The following is a 20,941-nucleotide window of genomic DNA, read 5'->3' as shown; positions in this document are numbered from 1 at the left end:
CGGTTAATAAGATGTTTATTATATGGCAAAGAAGAAAACTTTAATTCGTTTAATGTAACTGGTTTGTGTTAGCTGACATTTTGCTTGCGAGCGGCGATGAGCTTGACTTAAACCTGCCGAAATTTGCTCGTCCTCTCTACTTTTTTTGTCATCAGGCTTTTTGGCACTTCCATAAATGATTGAGAAGAAAATAAAAGAAAATGGGGAATATTTTTGTATTTTGGTTTGCTACTTTTTCAACGCAAAATGAAACTGGTCTAGATGCCGGTCTAGATGGGAAAATCTAGACCGCGGTCAATATCGATTTCAGCCAATCAAATTCGTGAATTCGGTAGTTCCCAGTCCTTGTGCTACTTTTATCGATTTTTAATCGATAAATGTATGACGAACAGCTTCATATAGAGTCTGTAGAGAGTTCCCCTCCCGTGGAATGCCGGAAGAGTTTCCAATGAGATAATTTTGATAACACCTCGTCCTGATTTTTACATACACACAGGTAAATTTTGGGACATTTATCGATCGAAGTCAATCACAATGAATTGTTCCTCAACTACATCGCGTCATGGAATTGTTAATTAGAGCCAATATTTTTTGCTTTGTCTGTTCGTCGATTTCTCACACAGTCAGCCATGACATTCATAATGGTTTTCTCTGCAAGCAGGGTGTTGAACTTGTTCAATTCTGCCAGGCGATCAAATGCTTCCCTAGCGTACGTGAAGTTGAACGTGCTATAATGGCCTTCTGGATCCTCGAAAATTGAGAAGTCTGCGAACTCTGTCTCCTTGGCGGTTCTGCGAGGGATTCCTGAAAAGGCAATATAATGTAACGCTTCAGTCTTAAATGTTATATAAAGCTGATCATGCATTGCAGATCGAAACCTCTTTGCATGGTGGGGTCAAAAATAATTTCACTTTCGTATTTTCTTTTATAAGGGTGGAGGGTGGATGGTGGGGAGGGGGGAGGGGAAGGGGGAGGAGGTGAAGCTTCTCCGGATATTATCACAGCCGGGAAAATCAAAGGTCAACAAAGGCTTGCAGCCAATAGGTCTCTAGAATATTGCAACGTAGACTATTCGATCGTGAGTACTAACTAGCCTTGCCTTCATGACTAGTCTTCACACCATAAAGGGCTGACTCACGAGTGCTAGAACTTTATATTTTTCAGGATGTTAATCTTAGGCAAATCTCCTTATGTATCTCTGAAGGGGTGTTGCCGAATCGTTCCACTCTCCCGGATCATAATAAAGAAGAAACTAAAACTGATTTTAACCAAACAAAACAGTGCACACGAAATTTAGCGGGAAACGAAAGGGTAAACAGTATAGGCCGATGGATGATCATACGTTCACGATGATCGTTACTGTTTTAGTTTGCAACACTATATGTATTTATGGTCATGCAAATAAAGCTAGTTGTTGTTGTTGTTGATGCCCTCTCAATGAGAATCATAGCTGATATTCATTCACGTCTTGAAACAAACCTGGACGGCTTTGTTTTTTAAAAGTCTTGTTGACAAGCACGAAGTGCACCACAACAGGGCAGGCAGGATCCGTCGGGTGGGCGAACACGTAGTACTCTTTTAAACCGTACTTCCGGTACTGTTCCTCGGCGTCAATAGGAGGGAACTTCAGGTTGTTCTTTCGTGCCCATGCCTCCGCCAGCAGGAGTTCCTGAATCACAGGGTGATAAAAATAAATATGATTTGGGAACGCCGAATACAGTTGAATACTGTTGATATTGGAACAATCGTTATAATGATGATATATGGAGACAATCCTTTAGGTTATTTATTTTATTTTTTTGTTCTTCTACTTTATTTTACCACTGATTGTGATGCATTTTACTTTTTATTTCAATGTAAATATGATTACAATTAGGATCATGATTTTCCATTTAATTTTTTTATTTGTGAGTAGTTTTATAAATAATTTTGTAAAGCGCATATGATCATATCCACTTTTTGATATAGTGCCATTATTATTATTATTATTATGTATTATTATAATTATTATTATTATTACTATTATTATTGTTTCGTTTGTTATTAATACAACCACCGTTGGGACATGAAAATCAGGTCGTGTTATTAAGCTAATCGTGTAAAAGGATTATCAGTTTAGAATTGACTGAACTTTTAGTGGTTGCAAGGCAGGATTCTAATGCCGCTAAAAAGAGCTGAAGCGTTCAACAAATTTAATTCAATTACCTGGAAGGGCATCTCCTCTTCCTTGTCTCGAGCACTGAAATCAAATGACAGAAAAATGTCCACATCTCGCTCAGGTCTCAATAGCAAAGGATATGGCGAATTGAAGACGAGACCGCTATCAACCAAGTAGATGCGCTTGTCCTTCATGGCTAGCTGGTCAGCGGCATCAGTGATATCTTCAACGGCTTCTGCGTGGTAAAATAGACAACATTAGCGTATTACAAAAAAAAAAAACTAAAGCGGGAGACTGAACACTAGCTCATAGCACTGGTATGTCTGGAGGTGTAACAGCATATAGGAGCGGACTGTAAGTAAAATGACGATAGATTGGCCAAAAGATCAACAACGTTTTTGCCATCGTTTTAAAACTAAATAATTGAAACTACGTCTCAGAAATTTTAATTTTGAGTACACCTGTGTGGTGCTTGAGAGATGTAATATTTCTGTGTACAAACAAACAAATAAACAAACAAACAAATAAACAAACAAAACAAACAAACAAACAATCAATCAAACAAACGAACAACAGTCGTGACTCACCAGAGGGGACTGGGGCAGTCATCAGCTGCAGTCCACGCAAAAAGTTGTGCACCAGGCCTGCTCGACCAGAGCGTGTCTTCAGCACTGAGCATTTTTCAATAAAGCCCTCCATGACTCTGGCCAGGAAGCTTTGATCATGGTCTTCTGGTTCCATCTCTGTTTGCTGGCCGTCTACATCATCCATGCCATCGTCTTCTTCATCACTGTCTTCATCATCCCCATCGGGTTCTGCTTGGTCTGTGGAGCGGACAGTGCGTTTCAGTTTTTGTTTTCTCAGTAAGTTAGTAAAATGCAAGCTGGAAGTACTATACAACATCGCTGACAGCGGTTTAGGTAAGATGTGGACAAATGATGTGACTAAACATATGAATTAATTTTCGTAGTGCCTTATCCCCCTCGCTCGCTCCGGATTTCAGGACTTTTGTACATCCCACCCAAAGGGACATTTCTTAAATACCATTATTTCACGACGCATACAAGTAAACGTAACGTTCTTAACACATGTGCAACAAGCAGAGTAAAGTATTTCGAGGAAAAGTGCTTCGACTTCAAGTACTTCGAGTACATAAATAGCGTCTTTGACGTGGCACACTTAAAATCACTATCGATCCAGTTCCCTAGAACAGAGAGAGGAACTCTGGGGTCGAAAATTTCCATGTTGATATTTCAGAGCGGAAAAACGTACTTAGTGTGCAACTTTCTGCGCATCCCTAGCCCCACTTGCGGGCTCAGGTAATAATGCAAACTGCAATGGTTGGAAAGTACGGCGGACTGTAATAAGGTACGAGAGGATGTCGCTAGGTTGATTTATTTACACTTGCACAAGCATGAATTTTTTTTTCCATATTTCACTGTTAAGAAAACAAGGCTCCCCCGCCTGCTGAGAGGCTCTCTTACTTATACATTCCGTGGTTTTCTCATATGGATGCAATATGTAAAGAGTGTTTGTGGAAAAAAAAATGTGTCTTCGCGCCGAAACTTTTTGAATACCGCGGGAAAATAAAGGGTTCATGCCCAGAAACCGTCTTCAGGTTAATTTTTTCCGTCAAAAATGGATTCCGTACGAAAACAATACACGAGCTTTCCATTAGTGACGTTAAAAATGTTGCTGCTTGTAGAAAACGTATTCAAACGACACTTTCGTAGATAAAGACTCTATTCAAAGACAGAAAAACTCCAGAATACAATTCAAGAACAACGACTTCGCATTAGTTTTGCATTCGTTCCCTTTCAGTTCAGTGTTCGAGGGGGGTCAAATCGTGTAAGTCACGTGACAAGCTCGGTCCCAGTTTTCAACACACTCCCCCGCGTTGATTGACGTCATCAATCAAAGTTCAAAGTTCATTTAAAGTTGAAACAATCTTACGAGCATAAACTCTATATAACAGAATGAACTCAATACATCTATCTTAGTCAGAATTCACGACGACAACTGGGACATCCTCGTCCCTCACTACTGTAACAGGAATATTTGCCACTCGGGGCACAGGGTTGGCAGTTCCATTATCCAACCTCACTTCCAGGGGATAGAGCCTCTGCAATGGGCGTCTCCATTCCGCGGTTGGCGAATTACCAGACTTGACTCTCACCACTGCACTTCGAACATGACCATCTCGACCAGGAAGTAATCGTTCGATCTTCCCAAGCCGCCACTGCTGTCTCGGGGTTTTGTTCTCATGTAGACACACAATATCTCCCACTTGCACTTTACGGACAGAATTTGCTCTCTTTGAGTAGCGATGGTACTCTCTAAGTTGTGTGAGATACTCAGACTTCCATCGGTTCCAAAAATGATCCAGTGTTCGCTGTAAGAATTTGGCTCTTCTTGTAAGTGTTCCCTCAGTTTGATCAACTTCGTTCGATGAGTTCTTTGATGGTACTGACAAAATTCTGCGGCCCACAATCAGGTGTGAAGGTGTTAATGGTTCCTCCATTTCATCGAAGACATATGTCAAGGGTCGTGAATTCAAGGCTGCCTCCACTTCTACAAGGACAGTAGACAGCTCGTCATAGTTTAACCGGGCATTTCGTACGACCTTCTTCAAACTCAACTTGACTGATTTTACTAGACGTTCAAAGAAACCACCCCACCAAGGGGCCGCTTCGACATTGAACCTCCACTGTGTACCGTCGCACTGACAATATGCCTGCACTCTTGAATCCTTAAATGTTTTCCCATTGTCACTGACAATCAAGACAGGAATTCCTCGTCTCCCTTTAAAGCGAGTAAGGGCTCTGATAAAACTTTCCGCACTCAGATTTGGGACAAGTTCCAGATGAACAGCTCGGGTTGCAGCGCACGTGAACAAAGCTATATAGACCTTGTTCAAATCTCCATTCTTTGAGAATACATCCTTGACATACATGGGCCCAGCGAAGTCCACTCCTACTCGAGTAAAAGCAAAGTCATCGCTCAATCGAAATTCAGGAAGAGGTGGGGGAGGAGGAACTGCATAGCTTCTGCCCTCTAACTTCTTACAAACAGAACATTTTCCTATCGCAGTTTTCACAGTCTGCCTTCCTTTTGTTACCCAGAATCTTGACCTTAGCTCTGTGAGAGTGTCCCTCACACCATTGTGAAGAACCTTGAGATGACAATCATTTATCACTAGGTAAGTTAGTCGTGAACATCTTGGAAGGAATATTGGAAAACGAGCATCATACGGAATCGGGGCATTTTTAAGACGACCACCACACCTCAGAATTCCCTTGTCATCTGTAAACAGTGATAATGAGATCTTGACCTGGTCAAAGTTCTTGTTGTTGTATACAGATTTCTGAACCTCCTTGATCCAAAGCTCTCTTGCACAATCCACCTCTTCATGCCTTATTACTCCATCCACTAACCTCTTCTTCATTTTACTTTGCTTGAGATTAGAAACAAATCGCACAACATATGCAGTGACTCGCACAAGTCTTTGAAGACTACTGAACCTTTCCAAGGGAATGATGCAATCAAGATTTAGTGACTTTTCTGACGTCACCTCTCCAGAGGCAATGTTTGCAAGAACTGTACCATCATGCTGCTTTGTGTGGCTGTTACAGCTTCCCTTCTTCAGTTCTAGGCAAGGATCTGAATCGTCACTTGTGACTTCAGCAGAGTTCATTGCAAGACTTGGCCACCACTGCTTTTCCTTTCTAAGGAACTCAGGACCACTCCACCACAATTGGTTGGTGATCAGTTTCGAGGTCATCGTACCACGTGAGCAGATGTCAGCTGGATTGGATTCTGTGGGGCAATAATTCCACTGAGTTGGCTTTGTAAGTCGACGGATCTCAACCACTCTGTTTTGAATGAATTGCTTGAATTCTCTGTTTACACCCCAAATCCACCACAGAACAATTTGCGAATCTGACCAGAAGAACACAGCATCAACTTCCAATGCTCCGTCAAATGCTGTCAACACAGTATTGACCAGTCGGGCCAGAACAAGAGCACCTAGTAACTCCAGTCGAGGTATGGTTTCTCCATTTATCGGAGCAACTCTGGTTTTTGACGATAAAAGCTGGGTGAAGACAGTTCCAGTAGTTGTTTCAAGGCGTAAATACACAACTGCTCCATAGGCTTTCTCACTTGCATCCGCAAAACCATGGAGTTGAATGCTTTGTAAATCTCCTGATGACAAGCCAAGGTGGTAGTGTCTCCTCACTTCCACCACCCCCACCTTCTTAGCATCTTGAACAAGCTTTAACCACTGTTCATGGATGAATGAATCCACGGGGTCATCCCAACCCACTCTTGTCTTGCAAATAGATTGAAAGATGATCTTCAGTAGAATGATGACTGGACTAATTAGTCCCAGGGGATCATACAACTTGCTTGTTGTACCAAGAATTGCTCTCTTCGTAACTGGACAAGTATTCCTAGTTTCTAGTGGAGAGGCCAGATCCAAGAGTAACAAATCATTTCGTCTATCCCATCCAACTCCCAGTACTTTCAGTTTTGCTGTGCTGGGGTTCTTTGACGTCTCAAACAGGGAACTCGAGAAGGTTTGATCTTCCTCTTGAACAGGGTACTCCTTGACAGACTTGCTTGTAACTTGAGAAGACTGGCTTTCAGATTGTTCAATTCTTTCCTGAAGGGCTTCAGAGTTGGAGACCCATTTTCTCATATTGAAGCCTCCGCTCTTGAAGGATGACTTCAGATTCTCATACATCTCGAAAACAGAATTGTCAGAATCATCTCCACCAACAAAGTCATCCACATACAGACTTTTCAGAACTCTCTCAGCAAATTCTTTGGGGATGTCAGCAGAAGTCAAGTGATGACGAATTGTTGCATTCAATAGGAACGGACTTGCGGAGACGCCAAATGCAACTCTTGCAAATCGATAAACTTGTAGGTTCGGGTCGCTGCTTGTGACATCATCAACCCACAGGAAACGAAGATAGTCACGATCTTTGGGGTGAACTGAAACATTTAGAAAAGCTTTCTCAATGTCTCCTATGAGGGCTGTCTTGTGAGCCCGGAACCTCAGGAGGATGTCATAGATGAGGGGAGATAGTGGTGGACCAGCATACAAACAGTCATTGAGACTTGATGTGTTCTTTCCTGATCGTGCACTGGCATCATAAACAATACGAAGTTTTGTGGTGTCCTTGTCCACGCGAATCACTTCATGATGAGGAATGTAATGTACTTTTCCCACACCATTGTTGACACCTTGATCCACAGGTTCCACAATTCCTTGTTGTTGCTGATCTTGGATGACATCATCATAGTGCTTTAACATCTCGGGCTTTAATTTCAGACGTTTCAGTAGTGAGACCAACCTTGATTTGCACAAAGCAAAATTATCTGGAAGCAGCTCATGGTCCTCTTTGAAAGGTAGCTGTACTTGATATCTTCCTTCAGTGAATTCAACTTCGCTAACAAATTTGTCATACAGAGACGAACCTTTATCTCGAATGCCAAGTGACTCATAGTCCCAGAATTTTCCAAGTTCAGAGGCAAGTTCATCTTGACCGACGACACTTGCTTCCACTTTCAGTACATGCGTCGCAGTAAGATTCACAGTGTTACCATTGTCACGGTTAGACACAATCATAGTGGGTCCGGAGAGGACATATCCTAGCTTTGTAGCAAGAGCAACAGGTTCCCACGGTGCACCTCTCACAATAGTACCTTCGACCAATGACCAATAATAATCAGCACCAATGAGAATGCTGATGGGCAAATCTCTGCCGCCACACCTGTCGGCTAAACTGAGGTCATGCAGATGTTCGTAGCTAGACTGAGCAAGCTCTGTGGGTTGTTGGGTCAGAGGGCCACATATGACTGGCACCACATAGGCTTGAATGTGCACAATTGCATCGCATCTGGTTTTGATACCCACTTGAACAATTTCACATGTTCGTAGCCTGGCGTCAGACTCACCAAAGGTTTTGATTAGAAGTGACTCTCTACCAATTACTGATAACCCCAGTTTGTCTTTAAGGTCCTTAGTCATGTATGATCGCTGACTGCATGAGTCAAAAACCAGACCAACACTTAGTGGAAAACTGTCATTATCCGGACGCACAACTTCAGCGGTTGCGGTTTGCAACAACACCGACCCTCTAGACTGATCCACATACATACTAGTAGAGACACTGGCCACATGTTCTCGATCTTGCCCACCCAGGGTTGGATCAGGGTTACCACAAATTGCTACATGATGGGCACCTTGACATTTAAGACACTTCATAGGTGCTTGACAGTTACGTGCCAAATGTCCTTGCTTGAGACAGAGAAAACACTTGCCCTTCCTTTTAAGAACTTCCCTTCTAGATTCAATACTTGTGACAACATTACATTTAGAGCTCTGATGATTTTGATTACAGAATGAGCACCAAACACGAGGAGACTGTTTATTCTCAGAACTGTCAGTGTACAAAGCTGATGTAGAAAATGGCGACTCACCTCTCTGATGTGAAGGCCTGGAATCCTTGTTATTGACAAGACATTGTTCTCTCAGTTGCAGTTCCTTGTGAAATTCACCCAAAATATCTTTCAGATTCCATGTCTCCGATTCCAAATTTCGTGTGATAGCGATCCGAAATTCCTCCGGTAATTTCTGCATAACGATTGGTGTCAAGAAGCAACCATACATTTCAGATGAGATTTCCATACTTTCCAATCCACGAATATGAGATTCCACTGCGTCGTACAAGCTTCGGAGTTTCTTTACTTCGCTTATCGATTCCACCTTGGGGAGTTTAGTGAGCACTTCCATGTGGCTGGAGATCACTATCTGTCGATTTCCGAATCTTTGTTTAAGCAGCCCAACTGCCTTTTCGTAGTTTGCACTCGTCAGGGCCAGACCAGCGATCGTACTACGCGCGGTGCCAGTAAGAAGTGACTGCAAATAATTGAATTTATCCACTGAAGACAAATTTGGGTTCTTATGAACCGCAGACTCGAAAGATTCCCAAAAGGGATACCAGTGTATGGGATTTCCGTGAAACTTCTTAAGCTCGAGCTTCGGCAACTTTGCCTTCGAAACGTGATCTTGAGAAGTTCCCGCGCTTTCGGAAGGAGGAAGTTGCGCCACAGAAGGGAATTCCTGACTCTTACCCTGCATTTCTTGAGCTTCCAAAACAGATTCTAACTCAACAATACACTCCTGAATGGAACTCATTATCTCACAGCTCTCAGAGACTTCGGTATCGATGGTTTTTACGTCGTCCACCAGCTCCACAATTTCGCGGTCGAGCGATTGAAGCTCCGACATTTTCGTTTCAAGGGCGGTTCGAAGAAATTTCAGCCTTTTCACTTCGATGGAATTGCCTTCAGAGATTAGCCCTTTGGCTTGTTCGATAGTTTTCTGGACGAACTTTCGGTGACCATCGCGAAATTTTTTCAAATTCCTCAATTTCGGCGGCATAATTGGTCGCCCACGTGCTTTCAGCTAGTACAGCTTTGACTTCACAACAGCTTCCTTTGAGACGCTCTTCACAACGCTAGAATCCCAGTTTCAATTCCCGGGTCTCGGCACCAAATGTAGAAAACGTATTCAAACGACACTTTCGTAGATAAAGACTCTATTCAAAGACAGAAAAACTCCAGAATACAATTCAAGAACAACGACTTCGCATTAGTTTTGCATTCGTTCCCTTTCAGTTCAGTGTTCGAGGGGGGTCAAATCGTGTAAGTCACGTGACGAGCTCGGTCCCAGTTTTCAACACTGCTTAACGTGAAAATTGGGAAGGCATATTAAGTTTGTAACTTTTTGTGTTTACACGATCGACGAAATTTCCCGCCTCTTTTTTTCAAACTTGGAGCCTGGCGCGCGGCCAAAACTCGCGCATGCTTAACACGTTTTTCCGCTTTGAATGTTGATATGGCAAGTGATCTGAAAATAGATACATACGTAATTCTTCTCTCAGATCACCAGAGTTTTGCATGCTCTTGATCGCGTTTTCATGAGATTCACCCTCGTGAAGAACTCGTTGTAGTAGAATAGTGAAAGCACTTCCCCAAATACCTGTGAAAAAAGAGTAGAGAGTTTAAGCATGACGTTTACGGCAGACGGCAAACGGCAAAGATTACCTCTGATTTTTTATTCTTTTCATGTAATCCTTAAATAAATCACCCAAAAATCGAAAAATGTCTTCTACTATTCACCGCAAATACAGACAGCTGGAGACAGAAGGCAAAACTTTCATTTTTGCCGTTTGCCGTTTGACAGCGTAACGTCATCGTCTTCAGTGAGAGAGAGCTTGATTAACACATTTGATGAATTCTAAACGCATTTTGGTGATATTTATTTGGCTGACATTTTATTTGCTTAGGAATAATTGAGCGATTGAGCACACCTTACGGAGTCACGTCTTTCGTCAAGTTAAAAGACAATTACTTTTGTATGAGATTAGCAACACCATGACGTATCCTTATGGAGCCAATACGTGTGGCGATGACCACGGATTCGATATTAACACTCATTAACCCCGGTAATGTTTACTACTGACCTTGTAAGTAAGTTAGTGATGGTTCAGGGTAGGCTGGAGTCAGAAGCTTGCCGCAGAAAAACTTGCTTCCAAAATGCTCTGTTTTCATTTAAGTGCCATATTTTGACATTCCTATTTCGTAAGGGTTGAACTCCATCCATTCTGTGGATAAACAAGATAGAGTCATGAGCAAAACCATGCAGTGAAGTCATAATTAATTCTCTGGCAGAACTTGCTAGACACTAAGCGGACAATATACCGGAATGATTTTCATCTCAAACACGTCTTTAATTTTCAATTACCGTAAACTCGGGAATAGCAACGATGACAGACCTGTGAGTCAAAACTGATCGCAATCAACGACGTATGAACGGAAATGTTTCTTGCAGTAGTATGTTTGCAATATTACTACAATATGGCCACTACCTTACTGCAGTATGATCACAATACACCTCGGTGTGACCGCAGTTTTTGTACAGTGTGGCGCAATATTATCTCAATGTAAGTGCAATTTTACCTCAGTAGGACCGCATTCTTATAACAGTGAAGTCAGCAATCTTACCGCAGTGTGAGTGCAGTCTCACTGCGAAAAAGACGCGGTATATTTTGTCTTCGAAACCTAGCTCTTAGGATAGCGAGTGTCAAAACGGTCAAGTGAAAAAACTTTCAACGCTTCGCTGTCTTGAAGTCTGGCCGCAGTGTGACCGCAATCTTACTTCAACATATTCTGTGTTCTTACCTGAATACTCTAATGCAGACACATCTTTTTTCACATGCACGCAGGTGTAGAGAGGAAATGGAACCTTACCATCTCCTACCACCAAGCGTTGCTCGCTCAGTTTTGGAACATTTTTCCGCTTTGAAGGAAAACACAAGATAGGAACATTAATAACGACATATATCTCTCTGCATCTTTCACAAGGTTGTAGTTTGAGACAAAACATCGTAGCTGACGAGAACCTAAGGGTTAAGTCGCTTACAGATTTTGAAGTGGACACTGGTAGAACTTACGTCCTTCAAAATGGTTTCTCCGACAAGGTATCCGAAGAAATCAGTAAAGCTAACAGGTTGTCCACGTGACTTCTTCTCCCCGATGATGTGAATGTGCTTGTACAACCAAGAAGGTGTCAACTTGTACATCCAGCTTTCCTTGATGTTTTCTCTTAATTCTTCTCTGATTTCGCTTGGATGAACGGACGGCCAGCCGGGATGAGAATATAACGTGGAAAGATACCTGAAATATCACAAAGCTATAGTTAAGTGCACAAGATCAGTAAGGATAAGAGAAAGAAGGAGAATAGAATACAATGAGAAAAACAAGGAAGTAAAGAGAAGCTTGAGAGCAGACAAGAGGGAATGGGCAAATGAGCTTGCAAGGGAAGCTGAGGAGGCTGCAAGGAATGGCAAGAACATTTCGACAATGTCCTGAACCGGCCTGATCCAGTAGCCCCCGCAGTTGTTGACGATAGGCAGCAAAACGAAATAGATGTCAGCGACGAATGTATCACCTGTATTACCCGAATGTATCATCTGAAGAACATGAAGAATGGCAAAGCAGCTGGAATGGATTCAATCACAACAGAGCTACTGAAGGCTGACATAGAGACAACTGCGTGCCTGCTAGAAGACCTATTTCGCACGGTGTGGGAGACAGAGGAAATCCCGGAGGACTGGAATTGTGGTCTGATCGTTAAGCTTCCCAAGAAGGGGAACCTTACTGACTGTGGCAACTGGCGTGGAATAACGTTGTTATCAGTACCAGCGAAAGTTATGGGAAGAGTAATTATTACTAGACTGTATGATGTAGTGGATGGGATGCTAAGGGAAGAACAGGCAGGTTTCAGAACTGGGCGAAGCACGACTGAGCACATCTTTGTCCTGCGAAATGTCATCGAACAATCGCTGGAATGGAATGCAAGTCTGTATACCTGTTTTGTGGATTACGAGAAAGCATTTGATAGTGTCCACCGTGAAATACTGTGGAGGATAATGCAGTCTTATGGAATACCATCAAAATTCATAAGAATTGTCAAATTGTTTTACAGTAACACCAAGTGTGCAGTGATCGATGGAACAGGCAAATCGGATTGGTTTACCGTGAAATCAGGAGTGAAACAAGGTTGTGTAATGTCAGGGTTTCTCTCTTCCTGCTGATAATAGATTGGATTATGTGTAGGACTACAGAGCAAGGTAATACAGGGATTCGATGGAAGATGATGAGACAGCTTGAAGACCTAGACTATGCCGATGACATTGCGCTCATTTCCAGCACATGGACGCAAGCACAAACGAAGTTAGAAAGACTGGGGAGCAACAGTGAAGGTACGGGTTTGAAGATAAACGTCAACAAAACGAAGGTGCTCAGACTCAATGCTAGGAGACAAGATCCTATAAAGATAAACGGCACTGATGTAGAGGATACAGACAGCTTTGTCTATCTAGGGGCCACTGTTAACAACTTGGCTGGTGCCGAACAGGACATTCGGAGTAGGTTAGGTAAAGCTAGAAGTGCTTTTCATCGACTTTCAAAGGTGTGGAGAATAGGTGAATTCCGCCGAGAAACTAAGATGAGGATCTTCAAGTCAAACATCATTGCTGTCCTGTTGTATGGATGCGAGACTTGGAGAATGACAAAAGCGGATGAAAAAAGGCTGAACACCTTTCTTCACAAATGCCTAAGGAGAATCTTGAAAGTCCATTGGCCCATGCGTGTGCCCAATGATGAAATTCGGAGAAGAGCGGGAATCGAAAAGATCAGTACACAAGTGCGACGCAGGCGATGGAAGTGGATAGGTCATGTTCTGCGTATGGCACCAAACCGAAACCCACACGTGGCATTATCCTGGGCACCAAGTGGAAAAAGAAGTAGAGGACGGCCAAGGGAAACATGGCGGAGAACTGTGGAGAAGGAACGCGCTGAGCTGGGACTTACATCGTGGGCCGCAGCAGCAGCTGTGGCCAAGAATAGGGACAGATGGCGAGCATTGATTTCCGGCCCTCTCCCCCACTCGGGGGCAAGGAACTAAGCATAGTTAAGTGTTAACTTTATAGTTAGCGCCCTGACTCTGGATTCAGCGGTCCGGGTTCGAACCCTGGCTAGGATCAGTGTGTTGTCTCCATGCACCTAACACTCATAGTGCTTCTCACATCCCAGGGGTTTGAAGTTAAGGCTAGGGCGAGGGGCGATGGGGACTCTGCGATGGCTGGACCAGCATCTCATCCAGGGGATGCATGTGACCACCAAGGTCACAGAATTCATGCAATAGGCAAGGCTTTATTCTGTTTCTTTACTGTTGCAGAGTCCCCGGTCATGAAAAGAGCAAAGAGCAATTGAAAGAAGAAAAAGAGAGAATGTGAACTGGGAACAAAATGACCATCGCATCGCAACGAGCAAAACAAGATAAAATAGTTCACTCTGGAACAGGACTTTGTTGTCCGCAGGGATTCCGGTATAAAAGAGGCGGTGGATGATTCTTGAAGATCTTTCAATGGTCCTCAGCAAGGTAGCATTTTTTTAATTTGCGTGGTTCGAATTCCTCTGCACCCCTAACGGTGCTAATTCTAGAAAGATAAGTAGTCTCTGTCATTATCTCGTCTTAAACCCTCAAAGATGCAAGAACAACTCTACGTGTTCTCACTTTAGGCGTGAGTACCCTAAAAGGCGCCATAAAGTCTTACATGAGATTAGCCCCTTCCCCCTAAAAGGTAAGAGAATCACTCGCGCCACTGTTATAAGGGAGTCTACCAATCTGGCTAGCTCTGTCGAATAGAACACGTAGCAGTAATTAACTCACCAGGCTGATCCTGATAGTCCCGCAGTGTACATTGTACAATCCAACACATCCATGTCCTTGAGGGCACAGAACACACCACTGAGGGAAACCATAGCACGGAAACCCCCACCTGAACCAAGGACAGCTATGGAGGGCACCTGGAAATTTTGAAACACAGGTCATTTCAGAAGTTTGTTTGATAGCAGCCATAACTGGATTCGTTTTAAACAGATCATAGTGACGAGGAACAGAACTTTATTTCATGAGTACAATTCTTTTGTTTACCTCTGCAATAGTCCGTGGCCCTCTCGTTCCAAGAAGCTTCTTCATGGCTTTAAACACTTCTTTTTTCCTATTCTGCCGAAAGTCATTTTCCTCCTCACACAGATTTATGCTGTACCTCATGTCCGTGGGCACAGAGCTGTGAAGGAAATACGCTTAGAGACTTTAAACTTCTGTTATATTGGGACGAAATTTTGTCCAATCGTTTCAGAAAGGAAACAAAAAGATCATGTTCGTGCAAGTCTTAACTTGTAGAAACGGCTTTTGTTCTCATAAATTCAACTTGGCTAAAACGTAAGATTTGGGGAGCAGGGATGGCGCATTGGTGAGAGCGCTCGCCTTCCACCAATGTGGCCCGGGTTCGAGTTTGTTGTTGGTTCTCGCCTTGTTCCGAAGGTTTTTCGCGAGGCTCTCGGGTTTTCCTCCCTCCGCAATAACCAACATCTCCAAATTCCAATTCGATGAGGAGAGAGGACCTGAATGAAAACCAGCTACGACTGATGTGGCTTCCTCTCTAAATATTGAAATTTAAGATGAATGTGCATCAAGTATTCTTATACTAACAGTCCTTCATGTTTCGATGACCTGAGTTCTCAAAACATTTTTTAGAAAATAGCTCTTAGTAATCACAAGACATCCTGAAATCGAAAAATGGAACTGAGCAACCTTACCATTTTTCAACTTTTATCTCCACATCAACCTCCGCGGACTGAAAAATTAAAACAAGTGTTTAATAAGTTTAATTTTAATGGGTTGACAAGATATTAAGGGCTGTTCACCCTAGGATTGCAGGGTGAAACGGACATTTCTAACCCGTACCTGGCGAAAAACTAAAGTTTTCTGATACACTTTTCCAAGCTCCAAACCATTGAGGTTCAGTGTCTGACGATGTCCCACGATATCATCACTTAGTGTATCATCATCCATCAGAATGATTTCTGGGGACAAGAAAAGTATCTCAACAAGAGAAGTAACAACAGCAACAGCAACAGCAACGACAACAACAACAGCAATTATCAATCTTGCATTGAGTGTTAGGCTTCCAGTGCGAGTTTATTTCGCAGAAGAAAGTTGTGACTTTGGAAAAAACGGGTTCCTTAGTGACAGAATGTAACATTTCATCTTCTGAATAATTTCCCTGACAAAAATATAATTTCCAGTGCTTTTCCATTGACAGCTACTCAAAAATAAAGTACTTCTTATTCATTAAAAAGTTTATTTCATTTATATAAGTATGCTCACCTAAATCGTTTTCCACATCCGGGTTAAGAAGGAATTGGAACTCTTCCTCCCAGACTGGGTTAGCAGTGTTTTTCTTCGCTTTGGTTTTTTTCTTGCCATTTGGTGCTGTTCTAATGAACAACTTTACATATGGATCAGGAGTGTCCACTGAGAGAGAGAAAAAAGAGTCAGTTAGTCAGACAGTAGGTCGGCCAGTCAGTCAGTCAGTCAGCCAGCCAGCCAGCCAGTCAGTCAGTCAGTCAGTCAGTCAGTCAGTCAGCTAGTCAGCCAGTCAGTCAGTCAGTCAGTCAGTCAGTCAATTGGTTGGTTGGACGGGGAGGCAGGCAGTTCGTTAGAAAAACAGACAGACAGACCGACCGATAAACAGACAGTCCAGGTGTGTCAGCCATTTACACGGTCGATGAGAGCCAGTTGTTTTTCAGATTTGCTCAGCCAGGGGTATACTAGTGGATGCTTTTAAAATCTATGGACTCAAAAAACGGTAAAGAGCCGTATGTCTAGTGAGCCAATTTAAGGAGCAATACAAAATGACCACTTAACAAATACTTACAAAGATCATTAAAGGAACCAAGTGTGATGTTCCTCCCGCGGAGCACTTTTATGCTGAGATGCACACATGGACGATAGGAAGCCTGGCAGGAATAAACAAACAATTTATAATATGCTGAGATATAGGTAAAGTTGTTCAATTAATTTCAATAAGTTCTTTGAGTATGTTTACACTAAATTCTCTGCGTTGGAACTTTAATATGACATACAGTTTATACATACATACATACATACTTTATTGGCTCGTCCCCACGGGGCTTTTCAGAGTCAATTTTACATTACAAAATTAAAAAACTAAGTACATGACAGTGATAAAAGAAGATAAAGGTTAACAAAATTAAATAACGCAGTCATTAAGAAAAGAAGCTTTTGCCTGAGTAAGCGCTTGAAACCCATCACAGATGGGCTAAGTTTGAGCGCAGGCTGCAACTCATTGCACAGAGAGGTCGCTCTATATTGAAAGGTCTTTTGGCCGCTAGCAGTGCGGAAGACTGGTATGTTCAAAAGTTTATCAGGTGCTATGTACTGTTTCTTAAGGAGCGAAACCTCAGTTTTAATACCCGCTGGTGAACTCTTTCCTGACGAGAAGCGATGTTAATAACACACTTATTTTGATAAGAATATGTTTTATAAGAATATCAGGGCTAATCCTAACCCTAGGTTTTGCGAAATGTTAGGAATATTTTAAGAATAAACCCAAGGAGGGGATTTTGAAGGGAATATAATTTTGTGTGTTGAAAATTTGTAAATAAAATTTTTAACTAAACAGTATAAAATTCTGCCTTTCTCTAAACGGTAAAACTAGCCAAAAAACAACAAACTCAACACCAGCCGTATGTTCAATGCTAATAATATTTCCGAAAGAAGTTATGTGTATAATATAAGGCTTATTGCCTGACGTCTGGTTCCAAATTCACTCCATCAGTATGACGGGACAGATAGTCTGACGTTTCATTGGCATAGCCATTCCTTTATCTAATCTAGGAATATTCACAAGATTTGCAACCTAAAACCAGCAGAACCTTGAATAAGAATATTCAGCCTGGGTCGGAAAAACAATATATTCTTATTGGAAAAAAGAGTGTAACTTCGTAGCTGTAAGAAGCAAAGAAACTGTCGGAAAAAGCATTTTAAAAATGCCTCGAAGGTAATCGGTTCGTAATGAATAGCATGGATTCGCATGCCAGCGAGTGAGACTAGCAAACGTTCAGGGGCACTGAAACTGCTCATTACGGGCTGAAAATCATCTTTATAGGTAAAAGATACGAGCACATTTCTGCATACATCCTATAACACAAGAAATGACCTTGGACGCGAATTTGGCATGTGGGTTTTCATTGCTGAAAAATGATTCACCTGATCACAAGTTATCACAGCCGTAGGGACGACTTTTTATTTTATTTTATTTTATTTTATTTGAATTTTGAATTTTGTTGGTCACTTTGAGAACATACCTGATATTTCGCTGCCATTCTCTAACTGACTTGGAAAGTTGACTTGTGATGTGTGGCGTGTCCAAATCAAGTGAACTGAACCTGATTACTGCGCGTGAGCTACTGTTATATAAGATGCCTACCACGCGATACGTCACTCGATACGTGATACAGACATTACAAAAATGCACTGATAAAACACATTCACGCATAACCTACACATCGATTAACCGAAGCTGACCCAACTGGATGGGCTAAAGGCTACAAACTAACTAGTGCCATTTTTAGTTTGCAGTCTGGCAATGTTCTCCGTGAACAGTTTTGTTGCTGATTAACATTCATGACGAACCCGCCATGACCGAAATGCTAATCAGTCACGTTTCGTCTCTCGCTTGTGTTAGTTTGCGGCTGCAAGCGAAGCGATGATACAAACACACAATACATGTTATCAGTGAAGAGCAAGTACGCAAACTGCCAAGTTACATGTTTTAAGAAACAAGTATTTGTGGGTTCACCCAGAATCGTTTTCGCATGATGTAGTGTATTCTTCAAAAACAGGGCAAGGACGGACGTATTGTTCACGGTTAATATGTTAGCGTCATTTCCACAAAACCACGTAAATCCCAGTTTAGCCGCAAGCGGGTAAAAATAACCTCTGCTGACTTCCGCTCACGTAAAACTTGTGATCCGTTCACGTATTAAGCCGAGCTACATCTTCCGAGCAATTAACAGCCTCGGCTTTGCGGACGTGTTAAAAACACGAAATGGCGAAATGACGAAATGGCACCACGGGTAAGAGGTAATGTGGGACTCGGGTGTCTGTAAAGCCTAGTTTACACTTGTGAGATAAGTTCCCACTTGTGAGATAAGCGTAACACTAGTGAAATAAGCACAAGCATTAGCACAAGAAAAACAAACATGTTCCTTTTTTCATGTGCTTGGGCTTATGCTTCAGTTATTTCAATTGTGTTATGCTTAGCTCACAAGCGTGAACCATAGATTAAAGTGGTATTGTCGTGGATTTTCGAAGGAGTCCACAAAAAAAGGAAAGTGATTCCTATTGGTTTATAATTGTCGTATTATTCTATTGTCTCTGAAAGTAATTTTACACCTTTTTTCTATAAGAATATTGTTTTCTCATCTTAGGCTGATTATTCTTATTTTTCTGACGATTTTGGGCTGAAAGTATTCTTGTGAATATTCTTAGCGTGTGATAGATTAGCTCGACTTCGGTGCTGTTGAAGTAATTTTGGAGCCAGACTGATATGACACACATGACTTTAATTCATTACAATTTATATTTAATGACTACTACAAAAATGTTATCAGCATCAAACAAAGTGCTAAAGCTGCTTTTGTTTTTGTTATGGCTTCGTCATAGAGAAAGGCAAAATTTTATCAGCCTCGGGTTTATTCTTAAAATACTCTTGAATTTCGCAAATTTCAGCTTCGATATTCTTGTAAAATGTATTCTCATATATAAAAAACAATAATTAAGTTCCACCCCAAAACATTTTTTCCTTAAAGGGTAAGAAAGTTTAATTTTCTTATTTTCTTTTATTATACGGAAAATCATGGTAAACTCGTAATTCAAAATATTTGATACCGGAAGTGTTCGTTTTCCGACGTAAATTACCTTTTAGACGATCCAGTTAACAAATTGAAGTCAGTGTTTCATGCGTCTGTCTTGTTATTGACAATGAATTTCGTTATAACATTGTCAAAGCCGATAGCCGAGTAGATCATTGTCAATAACAGGACAGATGCATGAAAAGCTGACTTCAATTTGTTAACTGGATCGTACACATAGGCTCTATTACCAGCCGCTGTTCGGGAAAGGAGCCCGCGCTCCTCCCCCGAACTCACGGCTGGACTCGTGGACTCGGCATTGTTAATTTCAACCAATAAGAAATCTACCTGCCTGAATCGAGCAGGCTGCATAAATTAGCTTTCTCGCAGTAGCAAAGAAGTTGTGCGATATGAAGTGCGATCGCATTAGTGGGACATTTAACCAAATACCGTCAACCGATGAAATCTTGCCTGATCTAAACCATAGTGGCATATAAGCTCATATACAACATACAAAATAGTCAACAGACTCATGCGTTAGAATCTATATTTGAATCATGTGGAGCCAGAATGTCAGATAACGAACAAAGTCAACAAAGAGAGGGATAAACGCAAACATCGATCTCAAGAAACAAAACACTCAGTCAAATTGATGTGTACGGTAGTCTTCTTGAAGGGAAGCGACACCAGTCTTTGGCGAAGCCAGACAAAATGAGCCAAAGCAAACCGAACTAGCAAAACGTAAACATGGTGTCAACACCATGCGCACCTTTGACGTGACAGTTGCTACAACATAGTCAAACAGCTCTGCTCCACTTTTTTTTTTTTAAAAACTCTTCTATAGAACACAATATGTAATGCCCTTCCGCAACAATAATGTGAAACAAAATAGGTTGCAGGGCCAAAATTAAAAGAAGACTTGGCGAAAACGCCACAAATTTTACGAGCCGTTGGCGTCATGTGGGCCTGCCTATGATTGTCATCAGATGACATTTCCGGCCACCTGAAGTGCCGCAAGAATTAAATTATGAATTTACGTCACAGACATGCTTTGCCGCTCACGCGTCCAGCCGTCTCTTTTCGGGGAGGATTGTAGACCGGACTCGAGAAAGCGGCGGAAATCGAGCCTATCGTACACATGGCAATTTATGTTCGTTTGAAAACGACCACTTCATGTTCGTTTTTCAAAGAATAAAGATAAAAGATTTGTCTGTCCGCTTAATGACAATGAAAATTAGTCAATGAGCGCCCGAGAATTTCTGTCGTTATTGTAGAAAGCACTATTGCTATCATAATCAAGAGAACGTTCAAAATGTGGTCGACGAAAATACATAGGTATGTGAGGTCCGCAAAGGTATTTTGATGAGCAGGTAAACATACCTGCCATCATTGTTCTTTCCAAAAGAACGCCTGATCGCT

General features: G+C 41.9%; 1 protein-coding gene across 1 annotated transcript; it reads right to left on the bottom strand.

The window, feature by feature from the left end:
- Window positions 1-366: 366 nt before the first annotated feature.
- On the bottom strand, window positions 367-18,073 carry LOC145475828 (cytosolic phospholipase A2-like). Its single transcript, XM_081455290.1, is given in 15 exon segments — window positions 367-804; window positions 1,480-1,669; window positions 2,206-2,393; window positions 2,746-2,982; window positions 10,098-10,211; window positions 10,696-10,836; window positions 11,414-11,531; window positions 11,686-11,908; window positions 14,469-14,605; window positions 14,733-14,868; window positions 15,401-15,438; window positions 15,549-15,667; window positions 15,972-16,118; window positions 16,522-16,603; window positions 17,975-18,073. Coding segments are annotated over 15 exon segments (2,121 nt in total). The 5' UTR covers window positions 17,993-18,073; the 3' UTR covers window positions 367-571.
- Between the last annotated feature and the right edge of the window lie 2,868 nt (window positions 18,074-20,941).

The sequence above is a fragment of the Orbicella franksi genome, chromosome 2 (genome assembly GCF_964199315.1).
Source record: "Orbicella franksi chromosome 2, jaOrbFran1.1, whole genome shotgun sequence".
Lineage (NCBI taxonomy): Eukaryota > Metazoa > Cnidaria > Anthozoa > Scleractinia > Merulinidae > Orbicella > Orbicella franksi.
Note: the sequence above shows the minus strand (reverse complement) of the source record. Positions and strands in the feature narration are given on the sequence as shown.